General features: G+C 41.9%; 1 protein-coding gene across 1 annotated transcript; it reads left to right on the top strand.

The window, feature by feature from the left end:
- The first annotated feature begins 10,615 nt into the window (after positions 1-10,615).
- LOC145455793 (protein phosphatase 1 regulatory subunit 3C-like) lies at positions 10,616-20,206 on the top strand. The gene is made up of 2 exons (XM_080333810.1): positions 10,616-17,931; positions 19,257-20,206. Exons 1-2 carry the CDS (start codon positions 17,510-17,512, stop codon positions 19,672-19,674), a joined length of 840 nt encoding a protein of 279 aa, XP_080189936.1. The 5' UTR covers positions 10,616-17,509; the 3' UTR covers positions 19,675-20,206.
- Positions 20,207-24,997: the final 4,791 nt, after the last annotated feature.

Below are 24,997 nucleotides of genomic sequence, written 5' to 3'. Positions count from 1 at the left end.
ATTGTTATTGCCATTATAACTGAACCGAAAACATCGGGCCAATTCCCTGTTAAATTTTAACCCACATTATGTGATCAGAGGCCGAGGTGGATGGCAGTCTAAAAGACCGCAAATGGGCGTTCAGCATCCTCCTACCTGTTCATTACATGGCATTGTGAGTCTTGTATATCGCATTGTACATTGTGTGTATGTCTTGAGCAGATGAAAATATAATCTGACGAATATTTAATATTGCATATTGATATTGGACATTGAGTCAGACAGTTGCAATTCCTCTTCAATCAGCTTCGGCAGTTATATGTATTTTATTGATGTGTTATTAGTTTTATTATCTTCCACTGTTTTGAAATAAATACACCGGTGCATGTTTTGGTGCAGTACTTACCGCAACTCACTAGCTAATTCTCGATAAAGGGATATGTATTATGTATTCGCAGCAAATCTCATGATCAGCCATTGACACACTTGCGGCAATACGGTGCTACGCTCGCAATATGCTATTCCCTTTCCGTCGATAACACTTCATGACCTCTAAGGCCGAGTTTATGCCAGACGCTCTTCTGCCGTTCAATGCTATTCCAGCAAATCTGTCACGTGTTGCGTACGTGACTGAGGTCTGGTTTTGTGTCGATGACGAAGCTGTCTGGATTTGTACAAGCACGCCATCTAGGGGACTTGAGAATTTTCTTTGGCTTACTAGCAAAATCCACGAGTGGAATGCAGACTTTGGGTACGTGACTAAACACCCGTAAGAGTTATATAACCACATGTGACGCAATTCGAATAGTTTATAAGTATAGGTGAAGGGTAATAAATTCATTGAAACTTAGTCACTGTAGCTATATGATGAATACAATTGTACAGAATCTGCAATGCGAGAAAGCTAGAAATGCTATTTAATTTGAGGATATGATCTGCCGCAATGAATATGATAATGACTGATCAGAATTACCACGTTTGGGTTTTTCCACCAGATCTAGGTTTTTTTAGAATCAGCTGGATTTCTGGGAGAAATTTTGCGCACAGGGCAGGTTAACTCACATTTTGTCCATAAAAGACTCCAGCATTTTTCACACATCATTTTGTCTTGACTGACTTCATCGTGACAATTATTCTCTTGTTGTTACTGACTTGGTGCATTGATTAGGAATGATCAGCAATCAGAGTAATTAACGCGAAAATCGACTTTGATGACAAGAGCATTCACAGGTTAGTTGATGTTGTGTAGAATATGGTGTGATGGTCGGTCAGTGAAGTAAGGTTGATAGATAAAGAGATGCTAGCAGTTAGTGACATATGTTCCTGTAAGGCGATTGGTGCGTGTTTATTGTTTATGCACTTGCAATGTACCATTCATTACGATTATGCATTGTAGCCTATATATTGATTTGATGTACTTCATTTGTAGCGGTTCGCGAGATCAATACTGCATTTCTCTTCATGCAGAGGTCGCGCAGGACGATCGAAATGAAATTGTTTAGTTGCGTCGTGCGCCCGGTCGCCTGTGTACCCCTCTAAATGCACAGTCTGATGAGACCTTACAAATATTTCATTCTCAGCTATAGTTCCAATTACGGTTATAATTATTTGTCTGTTCAATTTTGCCAGACTGAGCGAGTATATTAGCTTTTAGATGCCAGGTATACGTCGGTCTTGAAACAAATTACCTTATTTCAATAACTTGATGTGTTGCCATAGTTACGTCGCTGCTTACAAATCAGTGATTACGTAAGTCAGGATTTTGGGTGAGGATGGTGTTTTATGAAAAGGCTAGCATATGGTAGCACAAGCGATAACTATTCATAATTCTCTGAAAATAAAAGATCAAAAATTCTATGAGTAAACCGCTGTAAATAGTGATGACCGCTTGCCAGTCAGGTTATATGGATTCCTGTGCGAACCTTTATGTCAGGATATAGCTTACAATTTCTATGTTTAAAATCACATTCATGCTTTTACTTGATGCAATTGAAGCTGTATTTTTGGATTTACGACCAACAACTGGGGAGCGCAAATCACCGGATACACGATAACTATGACTATATATAACTATAACGCTTACATTCAGGTCACGGATAGGGCTGGGCAAAATCGAGTACCCGAGTGATTCGATTCTGAATCACGTACAACGCTTCGAGTCGAGTCGAGTAATCGAGTATCGCTCGTTATGACGTCACAACAGAATATACTATGTCGAAGTTCAAATAGGTACCTTTTATACTACCTCAAGGTACATAATGCCTGGTATACGTCACAGTAAAGATACTTTGGTATTTTTTGACCATACCGATTTGATTGCACTTCTTGACAATGTTGTGGGGTGATCATGACTTCGGAAATGTCTTATTTCCAGTAACGTCCGTTGCTTTGTACTATGTCTGGTATGCTGCGATACGGCCAATCAAGGTTTGAAGACTTCCACAGTGGAAAATAGTATCAATACTATAATTATCGTTAGTAAATTAACTTTCAGTTGCGAGGAGCGTATAATTTCAGTACTCGAGAAAAATCGTCTTTTACTACTCGACTCGAATCATTAAAATTAATACTCGATTCAGATTCGAGTACTCCAATCATTGTGCCCAGCCCTAGTCACGGATCGTATTTAGGCCTATATTATATAATATGGCTGACGCTTTTACGACCCAGTTCTGCTGGCCATTATAGTCAAGACTAAAATATTTACCTTACTTACCCCTTCAAAGATTCCAATATCGGTACTCGGTAGTCATAAACCCATGTAACTGGCTACATGTGTTGCTATTGAAAGTTAAGCCGAAGTGATACAACGAATTTGTAGGCACTGAACGCGTGATATTATTTGCACCCTATTTTCAATCGATGCTTTACACCTAACGACTAAAGAGGCTCTCAAATGATCAAGACCTGACCAGGAATAATTTCCATTGATTTTCTCCCGTTCCGCCACCACAATTGTTACCATCTATCGTTGGGGTCTTGACATAACTGCTATCCAAATGATCTATCAACTCTGTATAGATTTTCATCAATGCAATCAGAAGGACGCCTATGCCTGCATGTTTACAATCAGATGTATCCCCGACAAATCGGTTATTATTAGGGCTGCGCACAATGATTCGAGTACTCGAATCTGAATCGAGTATTAATTTTAATGATTCGAGTCGAGTAGTAAAATACGATTTTTTCGAGTACTGAAATTATACGCTCCTCGCCACTGAAAGCTAATTTATCAACGAGAACTATAGTTTCGATACTAATTTTCACTGTTGAAGCTTTGGAGCCTTGATTGGCCGTATCGTAGCATACCAAACATATAGTACAAAGCTACGAACGTTACTAGAAATAACACATTTCCGAAGTCATATTTATCCAACAACATTGTCACCAAGTGCAATGAAATCGGCTTGGTCAAAAAAATACCAAAGTATCTTTAATGTGATGGAAAACAGGAATTATAGTCTTTGTGGTCGCATAAAAGGTTCATATTTGAAATTCGACATATTACATTATGTTGTGACGTCATAATGGGTGATACTCGATTACTCGACTCGACTCGAAGCATTTCACGTGATTCAGAATCGAATCACTCGGGTACTCGATTTTGCCCAGCCCTAGTTATTATAATCGTTCCTTCAGCACGAATCGTCCAATTTGTCAACGGCCATAACGCGGTGTCGTAGAGAGCGTCTGGAACTGTTTATGGCAAGGGCCGGCAACCTATCGTATATGCAGCGTGCCAAAATGTCAAAATATTACCAATTGGAGCGCCAAACGTTTTTCATTTGGTCGTATTTAGCGTTTCAAGCAAGGAATCCCACCAAACGCTTATTTGCAGCTGGCATCGGTTACGCCAGTGATTCTTACAGTGTTGGTCGCGAAGGATATAAATTGAGGTCGCTACCGCACTAGACCTATCGCCTAATGTACACAATATCTGTATCATTTAATTTTAGTCGCGTAATGATCGATCTTCTGTGGTTGCCATGGTGGTTTCCATGTCAACTGCGTTCGGTACCATGGTCAATAAGTGACAGGCCCATCAAGGATGTTACGATGATATGGCCTGATGATGACAAATGTACCCTCCCGTGTATAATACGGGTCGGTTTGATGTCACATGCAGCTTGGTCTGACACTAGATTTGTCTGAAAGCTCCAAAGATCGCGGTAAAGCGATAAAGGTTGCCGTTGCTCCAGATATATTGGAGTCGCTTAACACGTATCAAACGAAACTAAAAGAATAAATCCTTTCGTGAGACGAACACGATTCCAAATTCGCATTTCTTACGGCACTCGTTATTTTCCTCCGAGGCTGCTATTTGACATGTGCACTTTGTGCAGCTCAAGCTGCGGGGCTGTACTATTCGATCCCGGTCATATCGGCGCCTGGACGGTGTACGCTGTACATATCGACGTTGAACGTTTTGACCAACATGCGGCGGTTATTTTATTTCATGGTTTCATTCCTACCAATCATTTTGGCAGCGCACGGAGTCGCCTGGTCGCATGTTTCCGGAAACGTAACGTATGTCTCCTAGCGTGAAAATGGCCAGCGCCGAATTGCCGGTTCATAAAAGAGTCGCACCCCCACAGGCTGCACAGTCCACATTCCTAGACTAAAGGATCCAAACGATTTCATACGATACTAGTTTGTCGTATATGAGTATTGCTTTCAAAACTACATTCATTACATTCATTGCAATAACGCCAGCCATATATTCAAGTTGCTGCATATATACATCATAAAGAAATCAGGTCCCGGTAAATCGCGCCAAGCGCGAAAAAAAATTCAAGATTAGTAAAATCTGACCCAAATATACTATCATTTACGTTGATTTACCAAATAATTTTGGGTCGTCTGCGAGCTTTTCCATTTTGAAACCTTATATGGTTATAATATGTTTAGTTCGTCAAACAATTTGGCGTGCCATGAAAAATCATCTCGCATGCCACATATGGCACGCGTACCGGGGGTTGCCGACCCCTGATTAATGGTGTTGGACTATATTTGTTGAAATATTATTACGTGACGCATGTCGTAAAGCAAGGTGTCGAACATGCGGCCCGCATTACGATTTAATCTGGCTCGTGAATCTATACCGAGTTACTGAAAAATGCTTGTATTACCCAGCACATTGGTACTATAAGTTTAGATTACTTCTAAGAAATACTTCCCCGTAAATAATCCCTCAAGACTGCAAGCATGTCGAAAATGTTGATATGCCACATTATAAGTACACTTGTTTGATGAGAATATTGCGTTTTCGGTCTAGTCACCATTAGTTACGAGTCTGTGATATCGACATCGCAGACCGTATGTGTGACATCCCTGCGCTATAATATATATAGGCCTAGACATTTTCAAATGATCATCCTACAAAGACATCTTGAAGGGGCTGTCGGCGTTGCGGATATAGAAAAGTGTAAACGTCACACAAAACGCCTATTTTGCTCCATAACAGCAATCGTTTTATTCGATGACGCAGTCTGCAAAGTATATATATATATACCTTGTTTCTTTATGGTGGCGTGTGGCGTCGTATCTTTCTCGGTGGATGTAATATCATGATAACTAACTATAGACATCGTGATGTAAAATTCGATGTTAATAGAGTAGTATTGTATAGCATTATTATATTCTGTATTCACAGTAAAACTGATAAATACACACACAATCTGGGGAGCAACCCGTCCCGTAAGGAAAATGGCGACATTGAGGTATACTTCTAAACTTTCAGACAAGTCAAATTGTCTCTGCGATGCAATACATGAATAGGTTGGTTATTGAGGTATGAAGTGTTGGCAAAAGGTAGAGATAGATTGAAAATGAAGTATCGAAATTTCGGAAGTTGTAGTATTATTTTTTAATCGGAGTATAAATTAGTCCCATGGTGAGTCCAAGATCTACCGTGGGGTATGTACCGCTCGGTTCCCAATAACATCATAATTCGTATCACGTAGAATCGTATACGTGGCCGGGTATCTTTTTGATATGCTGTATGAGTTCTTATTGGGCTTACAACTCATGTAGCCCAAAGACCACCAGCACACTTTTTTAGCAAATTCCAATTTGATATCTGCGCATTTTGATGTGATTTTGTGATTTCTTTGCTTGTATGCTATACTTATGCCTTATTACTATAAATATTAGTATTATTATAATAATTGATATTAAATTGATATTGAAAATGGCACTGGTGGAGCTTACCAGCTTGTCGGTCTGGTGCGCCGGGGCCAGGACTCAAGTATCATATTAATTCGTAACGCAGCAGATGACATTGCTACGGTAACGGTCGGCAACGGTCTATACCAGGGCTGGCCAACCTTTTCAGCCAAAGGGCCACATTCGATTGGCGAACTTTTGCGCGGGCCACTATCCGCGCGAAGCGCGAAATTTTTTTGAAGTTCATAGGTCAATAATATTGTCACTTGACTATATTGCGGGCCTGCTGTGTATCCCTGAGCTAAGTTTGCGAGGACTGGGCTATTCAGCGCATGGACATATCGATATCGAAAGCTGCGACCAACATGCGTCAATCATTTCGTGCCTAGGTCTAGTGGACGGTCTTACTGCGAGCGCAAACGCAAGGTCGCATATGTTGAACGACACTTTGTCTCATGATCGCTAATATAGTTCGACTCAATCTGATACATTGGTCATTGGGTGTTCTTCAATTTTCACAAAAATGCAACAATATTAAGAACAAGAAATCGAGTGACAACATATTGCGCTAAGCTTGTAGAAAATTTTTACCTTTGATAAATCTATCGCAAATTATTCTGCTTTATTGTAGTGTACGAAGATATACCAATATATGAATGGTTGATGGATCTGTCAATGAGTCGAAACTGATAGTTTAGTCATCACATCTCAAGTGTTGCGGCCTGACTAATCAGATATTTGGTTGGCCTTGCAAGTTCACAATCTGTGCAATCCGTTTTCGATGATATTAGAAATTTCGGAAATTACCTCGCGGGCCACTCAAAACCTTCTCGCGGGCCACATGTGGCCCGCGGGCCACGGGTTGGCCGGCCCTGGTCTATACCTTTCAAAAGCCGCAGCAACCAGCAAGTAGTACTAAAAAATTAGGGCACGTTGCGACAAAAATAATCGTAATTGCGCACATCTATATATAAAGAGAGATATGTAACTTTAGTAGAGGATCTTATTTTATGATATTTGTATGAGTTTGTGACTGCTCTGTTTAACTTGGATTTAGTTTCCTTCGGATAAAACTGTTTTGTAAAATTGTGAAAATGTTTTGCGATCGTGATGATTGCAGTAATGTACACCGAAATATTGGTTGGAAATCGCCTTTTCTGCAAGCTTTCAATTTGCGAGCTTACATTTTTTTCCATTTTCGAGTGTTTACGACTTGAATCCACACGGAGTGCACCGAGTTCATTTCGTCAGCGGGTGAAGCTGTCGCGTCAGGTCTGTTCTGGTAAAGTATCGCAAAACTAACCCGGAATTAATATAGTAGCTGGGCTCGAGAAGTTTTACGGTTGGCGAGACACAGTGGACAGGAAAATCTTTCGTAAAGTTGTGACCAAAGGGATCTTATTGGTGTAATATTTCATGGAAGGTTTCCAGTCCTGTCGGTTTCCTTGTATGATTAGGTCAGTTAGTCAGTCAGTCATTTTTAAAATTTTTGTCCGTTCAAACGAGCGATATAATGAAAGGATAGGACCACTTGGAGTTGTCCTATAGAGCATGTAAATAAGGGGCGTGCATACAAAATGAAGTAACAGAAGATATTATAAAAAGGAAATGAGATGAAAATCAATGTGGCATTTGTCGGTAGGTGATGTCAATATGTCAGATCGTGGTGCGGTAATATTGAGGGGTGACTGAAACTAGTATTTATTTGTTAAAAACTGCATGTATCTCTACTCGAATACTGTTGGATGCCTGTGGAACAGTAATTCAACAGCTAAAACGACTGTAGTCGAGCATGTCCATCACATCAAGTCGAAATAGGCTACAAGCAGTTCGTGTGGTTATCACTTATCACGTCTCATTTACTCTAGTGTGGTAAACCAGAGTTATTATATTGTGATGGGGTCTATATAAATGTTCAGTTTTTGCTATTCAACGTTAATAGGAGGTCGCAGAGATTATGAAATCCGGCATCTGTTGACATACTACGGAAACCGCGTCGCCACAAAACAAAATGGCGGCGATGATTCAACGCGTACCATGGTATACGTTGGCGGTCGTATATTCGGTTGAAAAATGGCGTTTGCGCTCCTTTGAACACATACAGAGCCATCTTTCAATCGCAAAAGCTCCGAAGGTGACTCTTCAAGAATGCTGTTGCAGTAGCGCTGATATTTTAAGGAAGTGCTAGTCGCTACTGCCGAATAATTTTGGTTAGGAACATATTAAGGGATTTCTCACCGTTCATGTATTCAAGTTCGAGCAATTGAAATTCGGTAAAGAGTTTTCGAAACTATAGCTGAGGCAAAGAGGGAAGCACAGAGGGAATACTAGTGTATGCTACAGCTCGAAAGAAGCCAAGACAGCGTAGATATAATAGCGTTAGGATTATGTACAACTGTAGTGCGCGCGATTAATATATCCGATCAATGAGCCCAAGATACCGATATCTGCTGCTTGAAAAGGTTTGTGATGACATAAAACTACAAGACATGGTTGCGTATCTTAGGCTAACGTCAGCCCACACCCACAGCCAACACCTAACATGGTATCGCGCAACCCGCCTATAGGCAGGCCGTGTTATTTTTGGCATTTCAGGAGCCAGATGCCAAAACTGCCAAAAATAAAAATTTGAAAATGCCAAAAATAAGCAATTTTTGGCATATGCCAAAAATACCACGGCTTGCCAAATAGTGTATTTCGTTCATGGTGTTGTGTTAACAGGACCGCGTTAAAAGCGAGAACAGCGTTTGTGAAAGGCAGGTTTCTTAATCTGGGTCCAGCCCACCCATTAGGGGTGGAAGCATACTGTCCTAAATGGTGTGGGCACAGCGAGATTGAACGGCTGACTGCATTTGGTTTACGTCATACTTTCCATTTTTCCAAGGGCAATTTTACGACCATTTTTGACCGGCTTATCGAGCGCTAAATTTGATAAAACGGGTATCAATGAGAAGCTGTCGCAGTACTGATTATCAAAATATAAATTATATTCTGCTCATGGAACTGGAACCCCCAAAGTCAACCACAATTTTTGCATTGTGATCGAGTTGAACATGGTGACGCAACAAACTGTCTGGCTATTTTTGAGCTGCATAGTCTCGTTTTGCCAGACAGTCTTGTTTCGTCAATGTTCTTAAACAAGCTAACCTTCCCAGGACTCTTCCATGCGAGTTGGTAATAGCCACCTGAAGTGACAAAAGTCCTCCGAAAATATATGGGTAGACTGAAAGAGAAATGATAGTCGGGCTACTAGATAGAATGTGTTGAGAGACAACACAGGGAACTCATAGAAAAGGATCGGGAAGAAAATTCTTTCTGCGATGAGATCGATGGCACTGGCGAAGTGATCTCTTTTTATGATGCATGGAAGGCGGTTCGGCCCTCCAAAGATTTTGAAGCTCTGAAACCTTTTTGTGGATGACTGGCCACATTCTTTCCCTAAACGGCTACTGTTGAAGCCGATATTTCCCAGGTTCGCTGGGCGAGAAATGAATTTAGGAGAAACTTAGCTGAACTGAGTTTGGAAGCACTGTTACAGTGCAAACGATTTAAGTCTATTCAACAGCTGTAACAATCAGCTGTTCAGCGTGTTTGTTAGACTTTTCTTTTTCTTTTTGCTTATTGGCACCGATTCCGATGGATACTGCACATTTTGTGGTTTCGTTTGATATTATTAACCTTGAAGAGCTTCTTGGAGGTACAGAACTTCATTATACAATTGAACAGTATATTCATATTGAAATAAACCCGAATATTTTCGGCTGACACTCGTCAGGGGTAATCGTCAGCAACTAGTAGAGAATTGGAAAGAACATTGTATATCAACAATCGTATCACAAAATATGACGTCACCAGCATGCCATCGGCAAACATCTGTTAAATAATCCGATGTGCGCGAGTAATTATCGAGACGACCGATTTCGAATCGTTGGGCGAGGCCGTTCACGATTCCATTTGTGTGCCTTGGAGTCGACTTTTATCAAAATACACCAACCAAAACTCTGTCAACAAAAGGAGTTCGTGTACCACCTAAAATAGTACATTGAACGCTCTCTCTTTCATGCTGGTGACGTCGTATTTTGTGATACGATTGTTGATATACAATGTTCTTTCCAATTCTCTACTAGTTGCTGACGATTACCCCTGTCGAGTGTCAGCCGAAAATATTCGGGTTCATTTCAATATGAATATACTGTTCAATTGAATTATTAACCTATGAAACCGTTTGGTTTTTTCTTCTTATTGTTTGTTGGCACTGATTATACGTGGATGCTGCACATTTTGTGGTGTCTTTTGACAAACTAGCCCGAATAGAGCGTTTTTGTGACTAATTCAAGGCTGAAACTATCTACTTAGAGGACGATGCCAAAACTGCTAAAAATAAAAATTGAAAAATGCCAAAAATAAGTTATTTTTGGCAGTTTTGGCATATGCCAAAAATAACACGGCCTGCCTATAGGGCAACATGGGCTTACGGACGTTGAACGTGCATGTGGTTATACTCACCGTACTTGTGCATTTGTGTAAGCATTGGTTTTGATGTGCCTGACGGAAGATAGTAGGTGCTGCTGCTGCTGCAACACGAACTGTTCAAGCACGAAATGGTGTATAAACATATTTAGGAATCATTGCGCAATGTGACTGACTGCTGTGCACGCCAATTGACACCATCTTGGACAAAATTGTATAAAAAATGGAAGGGCGATAAAGAATGTGGATTGGGTGTGATTCAATACAAAACCTGGGATTTCAATTCATTGAACAGTCTGCTGTGGAGGTATTTCTCGGACTACATCTATATGTTTCGTTGGGTCTTCTGATTGAACGATTACTTCCATGTCCGCGTAGTTGGTGGCAATTTCCGCGCAACGAAATTCATCCAGCAGTCTCATGGGATTTTGCCTTCGAAGTAGCGCAGTTAATCGACATGATAGCTCTTCTATTGATGAGATAATCTCCACGTGTTAGTGATTTATCAGATTCTGCATATGATCAGATAATCCATCAGCGAAAATTTGGTTTCATGACGTAGTAGTTTTGCAGACACGACGGGAGAACGCAATAATGCATAATGAGCTTATACTCAGCCATATATAACCTCTCTACATATTTGATGTTATAACGCTATATACAAGTGGTTCTTGACCTTTTTATAAAAGTATCACATTTTCCGCTTTGAAAGTACTCCGCGGCCCACCTCTCGATATTCTGCTGGTAATATAGAATGATTCCTGTCTTTGCTACATAGTAGTTACAAGTATATCCAAGTGTACGCAGTCAAAAGTTTGTCAGTAAACCGAAGGAAGTAAATTTTGACTGAATATTTTTATTTCGACGCGACCATAGTCGTTCGTGTATGTATTAAATATATACGTGGCAATCACTTAGTAAAATTGATAGTCTGAAACGGATAGATTAGTATCCGTACTCAAAATTCCGGAAGTAAGCGCCGATTGTATGATTGGCTGTGTTCTCTGGTAAATATTGCCATCAGGCGACGGACGAATGGGACTGTCTGCGTCATGCGTTCTGATACTTTTATACTTGAATGAATACACTGCACCTTCGAGTTGCTACGTTTCGGTGCAAATGCGCCGTATTTTGGGCGAGTTGTCGATGATAATTTATCTTGTTCAACCATAAATTGATGCTACAGCACGTTTATGTTCAAATAGTATAATAAATGACTGCCCTATCGTACAATATAACCCAGCATCCAAGTTACCTCCGAGTTTACTTGGTGGAGATTACTTTTTGAACAGCACATGGCATATGAAATTAGGAATGCATCGTCTCCGTCGCGTTGGTTCCCACTTATTGTAACATAAATTCCTTCTCTTTGCTGTTAACGGTGAGCTACCATATTAAATTCATAAGCCTTGTTATCGCTGTGTCACGGCGGCAAAATTCACACTGCATTTCAAATTCCGGTCAGCACATTTATTGAGCTTTGCTCATCAGGGGAACATGTCGGATACACAGAATAGATATGCAATAACAATAGGACAGTAAGAGGGAAAATAGACTTTTCATCAACTTTAATTATCCAAATTGCTATATGGTCCAGCCGGGGCCTACGATACTTATCGTAATAGTATCGTAGGCCCCGATCCAGCTGTAAATGCTCCCCTGACCCCCCAACTGACAATGGGACGCCGGTTAACAGTCACTACTCTTGAGTTAATTTAGTCTCAGATCAGTTTGAAATCTTATTCAGTTTGACTTCTTTGCTGCAGGCGTGTGGGTTCACAATATTACATGAGATGGAAGTAAACGCTTGATACGTGTTACGTTTGTAATTAAACGGGATGTAATGCAGTAATATTTAATACAAAGTTTCGCCACGTCAATTGCATAGTTACGTGGACGCGGATCGTGATTTTATTTGCTGTCAGTTGTGATGGGTAAACCGGTTTCGGATATTATTAGTACGATATAGCAGCGCCAATATTTTAAATAGAGGAATGTCGTATTCGTTTTTAATTGCTCTGCGTCGCTACCAATATAAATACGCGGGTAGTTGAATTGGGATAATTATTACAATAGTAAACAGAGCGTGGCTGGTGCTTCACTTCTCCTGGCTAGTCGAGACGACCCACTAAAGACGAAATAGTGTGTCAGTGTCTTTGGAGCACATATTATGGTAACGATATTGACAAAAAAGGTTCTAGCTATCCCCATACTCTCGCCGCGTGACTTACAGCATACGAAGGGCTGGGGTAAACTGTTCCTCCTCTCATTTTTTCCAATTAAATTTGCCTATTTCCTGGCTCTTTCATAATACTTAACATGAATCTCCGAGCAGAATCTATCGAATTACGAACAGTCCACGATGGTGAAGTGTACAAAGTGTATAATGCACAATGTACAATTGTATATGTGAGCGAATTTGAATATCGTTGTGGTGGAGACAGATCAGACGAGAATGTGCGATTGTGGGTGCATCTGTGTATTGTATGTGGCTAGTTTGCAATGGAATCAGCCTGTTGTATGTTTAATTATGGCCCTAGCGGTATATCAGTTTCTGAACAACGCTACTTATCGATTTTAATGACATACCGAGAGATAACGGGGTGTTACTTCAACAACTGCATTCATATTGTATGCAGGACTGTTCAATTTGCCAAACGTAGCTCAAGTATTACAAAACGTTTTATTAGTGTTTCGCCACCGTGCATTAAATTGCCGCTGGCCTACGATTTCAATGACCCATAGTCCGGTGTGGCGAGATAGCGTTGTAGTATTATCCACGGCGGCAACACCAATGGTTTGCGGATTGTCAACTCAGAATTCCTACCGAAGTGTTGGAGGTTTATCTGGGCGCCTCCTCGCCATCTCATCCGTTTAAGCGGTGTCTTGTAAAAGCCTAGAAATCGGCAGCTACGGAATAAAAAGAAGAGAAATAGACTGGTGTAAATGACCAATTGACCATAGTAGTCGACAAACACCGTGAATACCTCAAACAAACCCCTGGTCCGGTCTATGTCTTTAAAAAGGCAGCCGGAGTGGGGATGGAAATTTGGGGAGTATAATTCCTTTGAACGAACAGTCATTTTGGGTGGTGGACATATCTCGCTGACTATATATAATATGCATAACCACGATGCCAGCGATCATGCAAATCATCCCTTACAGTTGTTGCGAGCATTATTGCACATACTTGGGTGATTTCGCAATTCCTTTCGATGCAAAAAAAATGCTCGCAAAAGTCTCAATTCTATAGAAAGCACGCGGTGAGCGTGTGTATTGCGCGCATCGGTTCCGGTTTACACCAGTTCGCAAATTTCTCGGAATACGATTCCCTTGCACTGAGACGAACTTTCAACGTGGGAATGTTACGCAACATTTCAGTACCACCCCGACGACTTAGCGCAGCACGCAGTCTGTGCCTGATATGTTGTTGAACTAGCTACAAATGGTCTCTTGACGTATGGGCTACGTCAATTCACCCAAAGCCGAAGAGTTGTATCGTGCGATGTGCACGCTGTCTCTCGAATACCGGCAGAATATATCCGAGAGAGGCTACCCGAACACGCACTGATTCGCTGTATCACGCGTCTTACTCGAGCCAAGCCCGTGATTTCCGCATGGAAGGAGCCGGTCTGAGGTTTTTCGAGGTCTTTGGTATGATGAAATATGTCATTTACTAGTCTTCCTCGTCGTAGTGAAAATCAGTTGGGAAACATGCGACAGCCAGACGGTTTCTATAGCAGATAGCTTGGATCAAGTAGCGAATGAGCTTATCCAAAGCTTATTCTCCGGCTAGTTATTGTTATAGGAGCTTAATTAGCATAGAGGGAAATTCTTATTCGTTGTTGTTAGCTGTGAGTACAAAAATTCAATGAACCGTGACTCGGTTCCCTTGTCGTATCGGCGTATTTGCATGTTATGTGTTTATTACCCGCCTCGGATTTGACCGGGTGTTGTACTGAAAGTTTGGTACTATGCTGCTGCAAGCAGCTGTCTGGTTTGTATGAATCTCTCGTTCGACTCGCTTGCAAGGTAAAATAGCTGGTTTGTGTCAAGATTAGGATTCCAACGTCGCCGTGGTCGCGGTTGGTTTATCAAGTCGGGTTAGACAAACGGGCTTTCGCTTACCCTGGTCATTGCTTTAATTTCTATGATTCACTTGCGGAACACGTTGCTTTTGCAATAGTGAATTCGTGACACGTCTTCCTTAAAAGTTAAAACAGTGGCGGCCCACAGTCACAGCTATTCACCGGTCCCCCATTTTCACGCCTGCGTTTGTATGTCACTATGGTAGCGGGTCACTATAACCACGGGCTGGGCAAGTGCTTATCCCCGCGCCTTGAATGCTTCAATTGGGTACTGGAATTTCTGAAAATCGGTATCTCTTTCCCCGACTGGACCCTAAATTGGATACGACCTAGGGTTTTCCCCTGATGTAACACACCGGCTATAGTGGTCACTGGTCAGCTGTTATCGAGGTCCTAGACACCAGATACAGACTAGCACTAGTCATTGATTACTTGAACCTATCGCCACAACAGCCGAACAGTGTACAGTACAGTACCTATAATTACATATTGAATTTACATGGAAACTGGTTTACGGGTTATTATTTGAAAAAATCGTAGTATCGTGTCACCGCTATGAAAGACATAAAACAGCTTTCTAGTCCGGTTCTCTAATTAGGATTGACTATCTTACCTATGCAAGCAGCAGTCTGAAGAATTTGAATGCCCTTCGGGGATTGCCTTAGGTCTTGAAAATAAAAGTCATCATTAAAATTTGACTGACGGGAAGAGTCCCGTTTGTGCGGAAAGGCAAACTATTATATTTATTGATATGTATTCAACTATAGTGACGAAAATTCAAGAATCCATTCCATTTCCACGAACCTTGTTCAGACACGGGAGGCTATTCACCTAAGCTTCGGTTTTATATTTCTTATCGATCACATCCGTGGGTAAGCTAGTCACGTGTTCCATTCACGCGCTATAAAGACCCTTTCAGACAGCATCGCAAACGTGCGTGCCACATCGGAATCGGAGTGTGGCAATGCGCAAACACTTGAGATATGGCCTGTTTTTCTTTGGCAAACTTTCGATTTGTCGTGACGGAAGAACCGAAATTGGTAAATTTCAGTATTGGTTCAAGAGTTTCCTCTAACGATACTGGCTGATCGTAGTCGTGATCGAACAGAAAATCCTAATAGGATGTAATAAATGATAGCGCTCATATCGTCAGGCGGAGTTGGGAAGAGCAGTATGACATGCTCTACAGCTGTATCGTGCTGGTATTTCTGTCGCAGAAATGATCATCAATTGCGTCGCTATTATCCACTCGAAAGGTTACGGGCGTACGGCAAACTGCACTCTTGAGAAAATACCTTCGGCCGCGTATACAATATTATATCTCATATGCGGCATTCCGTGATAATAATGACTGGTGGTAATTTATGACGAGTCATAATTGTGAGAGGAAGTATGCGCCTCGCCTATCTATGAACAGTTGAACACTGAACTGAACAGTCTACCGACAATTTCAATACTGTTAAATATTTATCTCTACAAATGCATAATATAGATGTATGCTTTACTATGTGGAATAATAAACATTTCCCATTATGAATAACTATGGACGGGGAACGAATGTCGACTAAGTACTCCGAAATGTCGGGTCGATTTATAGTTACGGTTTTGCGAATTCTGCGAACCGCTCGTACCTTGAAAAGTTTCAAATTAAGCCACGGTAATGCCAAGTCAAATGTTCCGGCACACTGTTGTAGTAATTGGTGTGCTCACCGATGGGGTCTGTGCAAGACTGCGCAAGATTTCGATGCGGCGATTTGGTTTCACTATGATCGATGGATCCATGTGAAAATTCAAATCGCCTACGTGTATCCACTCAACGCACTGATGTTGGTCACTTCCTCTAGCACGGTCTAATTCATTGATGTTAGCCAACATGTTCGGTTAGTCACTGTCATTGAGAGGATGTACAATTGTATAGACTGCGCCCCCACCGTGTAACGCTATTCTGGCTCTCACGGAATCCATGTGCAATTGTGCAGTGTGCAATACGAACTTTGTGCTTCAGCGATTTGGAATGCTGCATGTCGACGATATACAGAACTGACTTGCGCGGATTGATATGTTATCTGTAGAGTGGAAGATGTCAGAACTTTAGCCTATTTTGCGAAGTGATGCCACAACTCGTGAGTTGTGTGGAAATAGGTCGAGGAGACTGCTTAGTGCGGAACGCTCAAGTATTCATGGCTGTCGGTTTTCGGGGGGATTCACCATGAGTGAAATATATTGGACTGTTCTCTGCGCTTCGCGAGCGAAGGCATACGTGCTATTTATTCAGCAACGATTCAACGTAAAGGTGTGGTGTGCGATCGCATCACTATCTATTGTCCTTGGAATGGCTTCCACGCTTTAGCGATGTATGCCTAATGACATGTGCTAATTGGCTGGGTGCGAAGTGACCTCTGCATTTCGTCTGCAAGCCATAATATTGCCACTGCTTAGTGTGAATCTGTGTTTTGTTAACGACGTGTCGTACTAAGTTGAGATGCGCTGGCCTTTCGCAGCAGCAGCGTTGCAGCTGGAATAGAATAAGCAACATATAAATATTTGTTTAGTATTTCTCGGTAACGTATACCGAGACTATTTGCAGAGGTCAATAGGAATTAGCTCTTTGACAGGTTGTTAGCTAACCTACGCTCAATCGCGCGGGTACTCAATTCCTTGAACCATTTGTTCCGTCACAAAGCCCACGCGCCTTTGTCAATTTTTTCGTCTTTTGTGCGATTTCCGAGTTCTATAGCAAGATTATGCCTAAATCCTAGTCTCCTAGAAATCGTTAAAAAGTATACGCTTTTCATCATGTCACAGGTATGTGTAGTGTCTACTGCAATATGTCCGGTGGGCCCGCTATCGAAGAGGCCTTCGCCCGAATGCTACTGTACGACGAACGGATATTTGACGACACGGCTCTGACAGCCACGCTAGGCCGGGTAGCTAGTATGAAAGACGTGCAAATGGCGAGAAGACACTACATATACAGAGCGAACTCTGACGAAGACACCTTCACATTTAAAGAAGACCTTAACAATAATGTACTCGAAAAGAGTCTGTCAGAAAACGGAATATTATTGAAGAGAAAGTTATTAAAATCGGGCTTCCTGTCCCCGTTACGGCGACGGAAAAGTGTCACATTCGCGGATACGAGAGGAAAAGACCTGGTTCAAGTGCGGGAATTTGATAACACCGTCGATCCGCTGCGGAACTGTCTCTCCGGTAGAACCGTCTCTAACTGGTGCGTATAATCCAAGTCCGTGCCAGTTACTTTACTGATACGTCATCGAATCACTTAAAAAGTCATAATATCTAACAAGCTTGCTCTAGTTCGTGCAAACGTATCCGGATATCGTAACGCAACTATCCAGATATACTAACAACCAAATATCCATGGAAGCTGCCGCGTTACGGAGGCGTTACTGGCCTACATGCTCGGTCTCCGGGGCTATAATGATTAGCGCTATCCTGACAGTTGCCCATATCGGCCTGATTCTTAGCATGTCTCTAAATCAGTGGTTTGCAACCTTTTCTAACCATACAGCACCCTATATTAAGGGGAAAAATAGTTCGCGGCACCACAACGCTGGATCAACTTTATGGGGTTTCAGCATTTCAAAGAACGATGTAAAATAACCCCAAATAAGCTTAACTCGTGTCCATAATCTCATTTATTTGTGCAAATCATTACTTGGGTTGATAATGAAGCAATAATAATATGTTAAATTTCTATCGTAAGAAGAACTAATATTACAAAACTCTTTTACGCCTTGAGACGTATAGCAACGCTTTGAGCATAGTAATTACAGGACAATGCCAAAATTACTGCAACTCTGTGCGACCCGAAATGAAAATAGATTCAAACCGGTTTTATTTTAAAAGCTATATTGTCACTTTAATTGCGTGGCATAGGGAAATAAACGGACGGCTGAAGCATCAATTTTGAGAGATCTACCCGTGTAGTAATCGAAACCAACTAACGTGCAGTGACATTGTACAGGAGTACATCGTGAACGGGGTGGTTTGAATTTGCGTTGGAGCTGTGCGGGCCACGCAGTAATCTGTGAGCAAATCATAGCCCAAATGTTCGATGATTTGTGGTATACAATGCAGTTCATGTACGAAACTCCTATGATATTGTGCCCCTACCGTTTCTTCTACAATACTTAATGCGTCGGGACTGTTGATACTATTCAGCCTATTGTACTGCCTTATATATTGAAGATAAGTCCACAAACCGCGTCCACTGTCCCATTGATGCGATATTTCGCTGAGCTCATTTTTCACTTCGTAATGCCTAGTATATAAGTCTGTAAGCTACAACGTTTTCCCGACATTTGAGCAGGCGACAATGAATAACGAGAGTTGAGTATTCCGCCACTTCAGTAGCATCCGCAAACTTGAGCAAGTGAGTTCGTAACCTCCAAATAAACCCATACGTATGCCGACTCCTGTATCCAGCTCTATCTTTTACCCACATGCTCATTGCTCAAGTGTCGCGTGTTGAATAGCCCTGTAAGGCTTTAATCTCAAATTTTAAAGCCTTCTGATCTCTCTCTATCTCAGGAATGTAACCTGTCCGAAATACGTAGCAACGTTTCCTCAGCCGTGCGCAAACTACTCGGACTTCATGCGGCAGCTGTGCACCCAGAAAGTCAGCCTGGAAAACGCCCAAATCATATCGGGAGACGTCCTCATAGGAACGGTCAAAGTGCAAAACGTGGGCTTCGAAAAGCGCGTGGCCCTGCGCAACACCACCGACGAATGGAAATCGTATCGGGAGACCGAAGCAAAATTCTTGCACAGCGAGTCCGCGGAAGTAGACATTTTTTCATTTCGAATTCAACTCCCCGAAACAGCGTCGAGTTTCGTGTTCTGCATTCGGTATTGGTGTAACGGGACCGATTATTGGGACAATAACAACGGAGATAACTACTGTGTTAAGTCCAGGGAGCTATGCAAGGACGGCGGTCAAATCAAGTGAAAACATAGGCTATACGAACGGTTTAAAATCCCCTGCACGCGGCAATTGCCGCTGCAGCACTCCCGCATGTAATTGATGTGACACTGTGCCCCCGTCTAGCTTTCAAACACACACTTTCGCTCATTTTTGCATACTCTTTTCTATCGTGTTACGGAAAATATATCGTCGTCATTGCAGTACGCGTTTAGTTATTATGTATGCTTGCCAATTTTAAGAGTATAAGAAAGTATTTTCGGATGGAGTCCGCGTGAGTTATATCTCATTTCATATTGTTCGATGTTTTTTGTCGCGCCGTTTTAGGGGCTTTGGTTTTCCCGCGTATTTCCTCTCGCGGTTCAAATATACTGGTGTTCTCGACTTTTGACTTGTGGGCGACTGTACTGGTTGCGGATCGTTTATCATGTTACCTGGGTCGTGCTGTGATGTACTGTATATTCTAATTGCGAACAAATGATATATTACGCAATGGATAATTACACTTCGGCGATACTCGTCGACTCGTTGCACAATAAACGACACTGATTTGGCTTCATGCGACGGGTATCTGGTTCTGTTGTGGTTTGGCACAGAGTTTGAAGATGAAGTTAGCTTTCGACATCCTGAACTTGCTGAAGGAAGCAGGATTTTTGATGATGCTGTTGCGGGTATAACTGCAGATCTCCAGCGATTTTTTATCCGGTGTTATTCCTGAATGATTTCTGGGCGTGTGAATCGTCGTAGTTTGCGAGTGGAGTAGGAAGAGTTGATAGAATGATAGCAGGGTGTCGAATATTTGCAGTTGACCTACAATGTGGGCCCTACCCGTATCTCGATCAACTACGTACGTTATTCCAGCCTGAGAATATTTTTTAGGGTTCCCCGCTCTTTTTCATTCTATTCCTTAAATTCGTCCTTGATCGGGCCCTTTTCTGGACTTTTTTAGCAAGAGCACTTGGCATCCACCGTCAATGGCGTTGGAACGCCATCTCGCACACGTATAATAGCATCAGGAAGGTGATAACTGAACAAAAGGCCATCACTCGGGCAATTCGACCGTGATGTTGAGGTTTGACCGTGGATGTTGACCTTTTTCTATTTACTCCCATCGCAAGCAAGGGCTGAACAGTGAAACGGCATTGGTTGGCTACATTTTTCTATTTCTTTTTTAGTCCTGTTCTTGCCAAGTCTTGCACTCGTGGTACTCGTTTTTATTTTTGTGTGTTTATGGCATTTCGACTGACCGATATGGTTTATTATGACTCCTGAAATGCCAACTCATAGCAAAACAAGCTGGCGAATATACTCAAAGGGCGATTGGGCGGCGACAGGGAGGGCGAAAATAATAGAACGTCCTGTGAGATATATTTAATTAACACGGCCAAAAAAATGCATGTGAAGACGGCTTATTCTGCATATGACGCGAAAGTTGACTAGAAAAAGGTTAACCCAACGGAAAGTAATCCGAAAACCGCTTTTCCGAGTACCGTCTCGGCCTTTTGTAGTCAATTCACCAGCGATCAGATTTATAGGTGAATAAATTTCCCGTTATGTGTCCTCTTTTTCGGATCCGTAAATATGGTTGGGCGAACATATGTCTCGAGCTTGACAAGGGGGCGAGTAGTTGAAAAAGGTTGGGAACCACTGCACCTAGACACTACTCGCCACTACGGCACTCGCTAGGGTGTCGCGAACTATTTTTCCCTTTGAGAGGGTGCTGCGAGGCCACAAATGTTGAGAATCACTGGACTAGGGTATATGGCGAAGCAAACGAGAGTCCAGGACTGGGAAGCAATGTTCACGTTCATCCCCGGCTCTCATATCCTGAGGTTGCGAATTTGACTCCGAGTAGCGACTCCGTACACGACACTGCGCTCACGACTCAATTAGTTCTGAAGTGTCGACTCCGGCTTCCACTCCTGATTCTACATAATTCCCAGAGTCATATCGGTCACACCCTGTCCTATACCGTTAAGTTCATTTATTGTTGTTTCATGTGCCAATGTTGTTTTCTTTACGGTTGAACGAATCAATAAATATCTTTCTCTCTCTCTCTGCATCTCCAAATTTCGCCTCTCCAGTCATCATTGACTCGAACTTGCAACTCGCAATGACTAAAAATGACTTGCAGAATATATTATATTTCTGCGAAACTGCGACTCACAAGCACGAAATACGCCCAATCAGTCGACGGTGACTATAGTTACTCTCCAGCCCCGGATAGGACATGCCTGCACCCTGCACGTGACAGCTAGTGCTAATTGTATCAAGCAACACGATTGAATATACTTCTGTTCCGCTAACGCACAGCGTCACCTACCGTCTTCCTTTCAAGGCGACTGCAGACAATATGTTTGTTTGTTTTGTTTTTGGGGTATTCATGGTGTTTGTCGACTACTGTGGTCATTTACACCAGGCCGATATTCTTTGTATTTTCCGTAACTGCCGACTTATAGCACGGCCCACCTCTAGGCTTTTGTAAGACACCGCTAACGCGGATGAGGTGGCGAGGAGCAGACAATATGTAAATTCGCTAGTTTTATCCACCGTGAAAGAATTTGTACGAAGTTGAAATTCATTCGTTCGTTCCAACCAGTAACTTTGCACCTAATTCGAGTCTGAATTTGTGCACCAAGAGAATTCTTCTGCCGACATTAGGATGACTTAAACATCCACAAATCCACGTTTGGGCTGGAATAAGCAAGACCTGAAATCGCATGTTTTAAAACCGCGATTCTACGATAAACAGGTATCGATTGGGATCCCGCTGATGTGCGGGAGTGGTGACTTTTGCAGCAGCCAGGACCGTAACAGACATATTTCAACTCCCCCTATTTGTGAGCGCTAGCTCAAAGGGGGCCAAACTAATTTCGCGAATCAATGTAAAAGTCGAGTATTTTGGGGCAGATTTATTCGACTTCAAATTCCCTTCGCTCTGCGCTTTGTGTGGATCGCGTAAGACTGGACAAGTTCACTGCAGAAATATCGTCCTTGTTTGGATATCGAATATACAGCATCATTGATGAAATTACACGCTCAGAATACCCTATATAAGACAATACGTTATTTTTTTTTTGGGGGGGGGGGGTTCCAAAGTGCTCTTTCAGACCAGCGTGTACCCCTATATCAAGGGTGGGCAATTATTTTTCTTCGTGGGCCAAATGAGATGAAGAAATATGTTCGCGGGCCGAGTCAGAAATTTTAGAATATCCAACGTATTGATTTTATATCTAAATTGGAAGCAGTGTATTACACGAATTGGTGTTCAGTGGCTTTTAATATTGAGGAATGACAAAGTGACGGTTAATGACCCGTAAAAATATCTATTTGCTGTCATTTGAAACAATGTTAAACATGATACATTTTGAACTCTCATTAAACCCTTATCCGCGTTTTTCTATGAATACATACCAGCCCCCATCGAGATACACGATGCACGAGATGTCTTGTATACACTAATTAGGAACGTTTGTGCCCTAATCGCGCGAAGCGCGGAAATTTTTCATGATTTTTTCAATCGGTCAATAATATTGGTAATTGCAAATGTATTGCTATATTTTTTAACCTCTCCCAGCCCACGTAGTGGCCTACTCAGTTTTACCGCTAGAGCTGAGTGAGTTACTGTCTTGGAAATATTCGGGAGGGTCCGTTGGTACAATTACATCGTTACATGTCATTATTTCGTGACCTCCCGTCTGCTATGTGAAAAGATATTGAAATCGCCGAAACGTACCAAACTAAAAAGACGACCCCGATTGGTATTTCTTCACTGACAAATATTGCCAATTGGACAATTGAACTTTGTAGTTTTCGTTCAACATAAGGGCAATCCTTTTCGGCCAAGGTTTCATCGCTGTCGAGCTTTATTCCCTTTACTTAGTTAATTTGATCAGCAGTTGCAATTGCAGTGCCTGCTCGGAATCCCGTGTTGACCTAAAGTTCATCTATCTTGGTGCGTCGTGGCGCGGTGATGGCTAACGCCGAAATGCCCATTCTAAAAACCATTGAATGAAGTTGCATCAATTTTCAAAAAAATACCCTCTGATATATGTTCAAATTGTTCAATCATGAAATAATTTTGGGTGCCCGTCGAGCTCGCTACGCAATTTGAGGGTTTGAGGTGCGGGAGTTACGGTCCTAAGGATAATATATAGCTTATTGTCTTGGTAGCTGGTTTCTGAGAAGTGTGCAGCTTGCAGAAATGGCCTTGTTGATTAGTCAAGGTTGCAGTTATTAACCATCTTTGAATTTCAACTTTCGGCTTTTTTTGACATCCTTCATGGGTGGTGATATATTCATAGAAATCATGGGCATTGATTCACTTGTTTCATGAATTATGGATTTGGAAACACATCACGTAACAATTTGAAACACAGACCTCAAAGAAGGTTTGGTAACTTTTTGTGACTTTAAGTCTAACGGCATAACTTGCTACATTGACTTTAGTTTTAATCTGGATTAGGTATAGGAGATACGTATAGGCTGCGTAATCACGGTATGTTAATGAACAGGCTTGAGAGTAAACGAATTTCCGGTCCAGTTTATACATCGTATGGTTTTAGTCCACGTAGCAACAATAAAAAGTAGGTTTGATATTTTAAATTTCAAGCAGCCTGGGCAAAGTGCGGCCCGTCGAGCGATTTTGTGCGGCCCGCACTTTGCCCAGGCCTGCCCTATATGTTCGCTCAATTGGCGGGATGCATTCTGTCCCTAGAAGACACAATCTATTTTGAAGTGATGTCATGCATGGCATTGTGGTAAGAGAAGCGAAGATTCAGAATCTGTCGCTGGGAATTAGCGAAACATTACTATATTGAATACCATAACAACATAGGCCTACTGCCGACAGATAGGGAGGTGGTCAAACTAGGCCCAGTCAGCGTTTCTACGTAAGTAGAAGAACGCCGTGAATCTATACTTCATTACAAGTTATTTCAATTCAAATCGTAGATTCGGTCGGGGGATTCGATTGCATTATGCAAGATACATTTTCGCGACTAATGCAAATTGATAGATGCGTGGTTATTTCAAACGGTACACTCGTGAAACGATATCAAATTATTACAAACCTACTTTCCAAATCCGATGATGATCTCCCGATCCCTCCGATACAGGCCGATTCTACATTGAATAATATTTCCCGTTGTGTTCGTCAGATTTTGATAGAACCGAATAAATTATCTCTCTCCAATTTCTGCAAACTAGATAGTTTTGCCCAAAAACTGTTCTAGTAGAAATAGGATAAAGCAGATGTACTTTGTTACTCAGTGCCTGCAGCTAGTTATGTGTTTTATGACTATTGATCTGGTTACTGCGAGTAATGGACCTATCAACGATCTCTCTCCTT

This window comes from Botryllus schlosseri, chromosome 14, assembly GCF_051294905.1.
Source record: "Botryllus schlosseri isolate E-star chromosome 14, Bs_hap1, whole genome shotgun sequence".
NCBI lineage: Eukaryota > Metazoa > Chordata > Ascidiacea > Stolidobranchia > Styelidae > Botryllus > Botryllus schlosseri.
The sequence above is the reverse complement of the archived record's forward strand: the minus strand, read 5'-3'. Positions and strand labels throughout refer to the sequence as shown.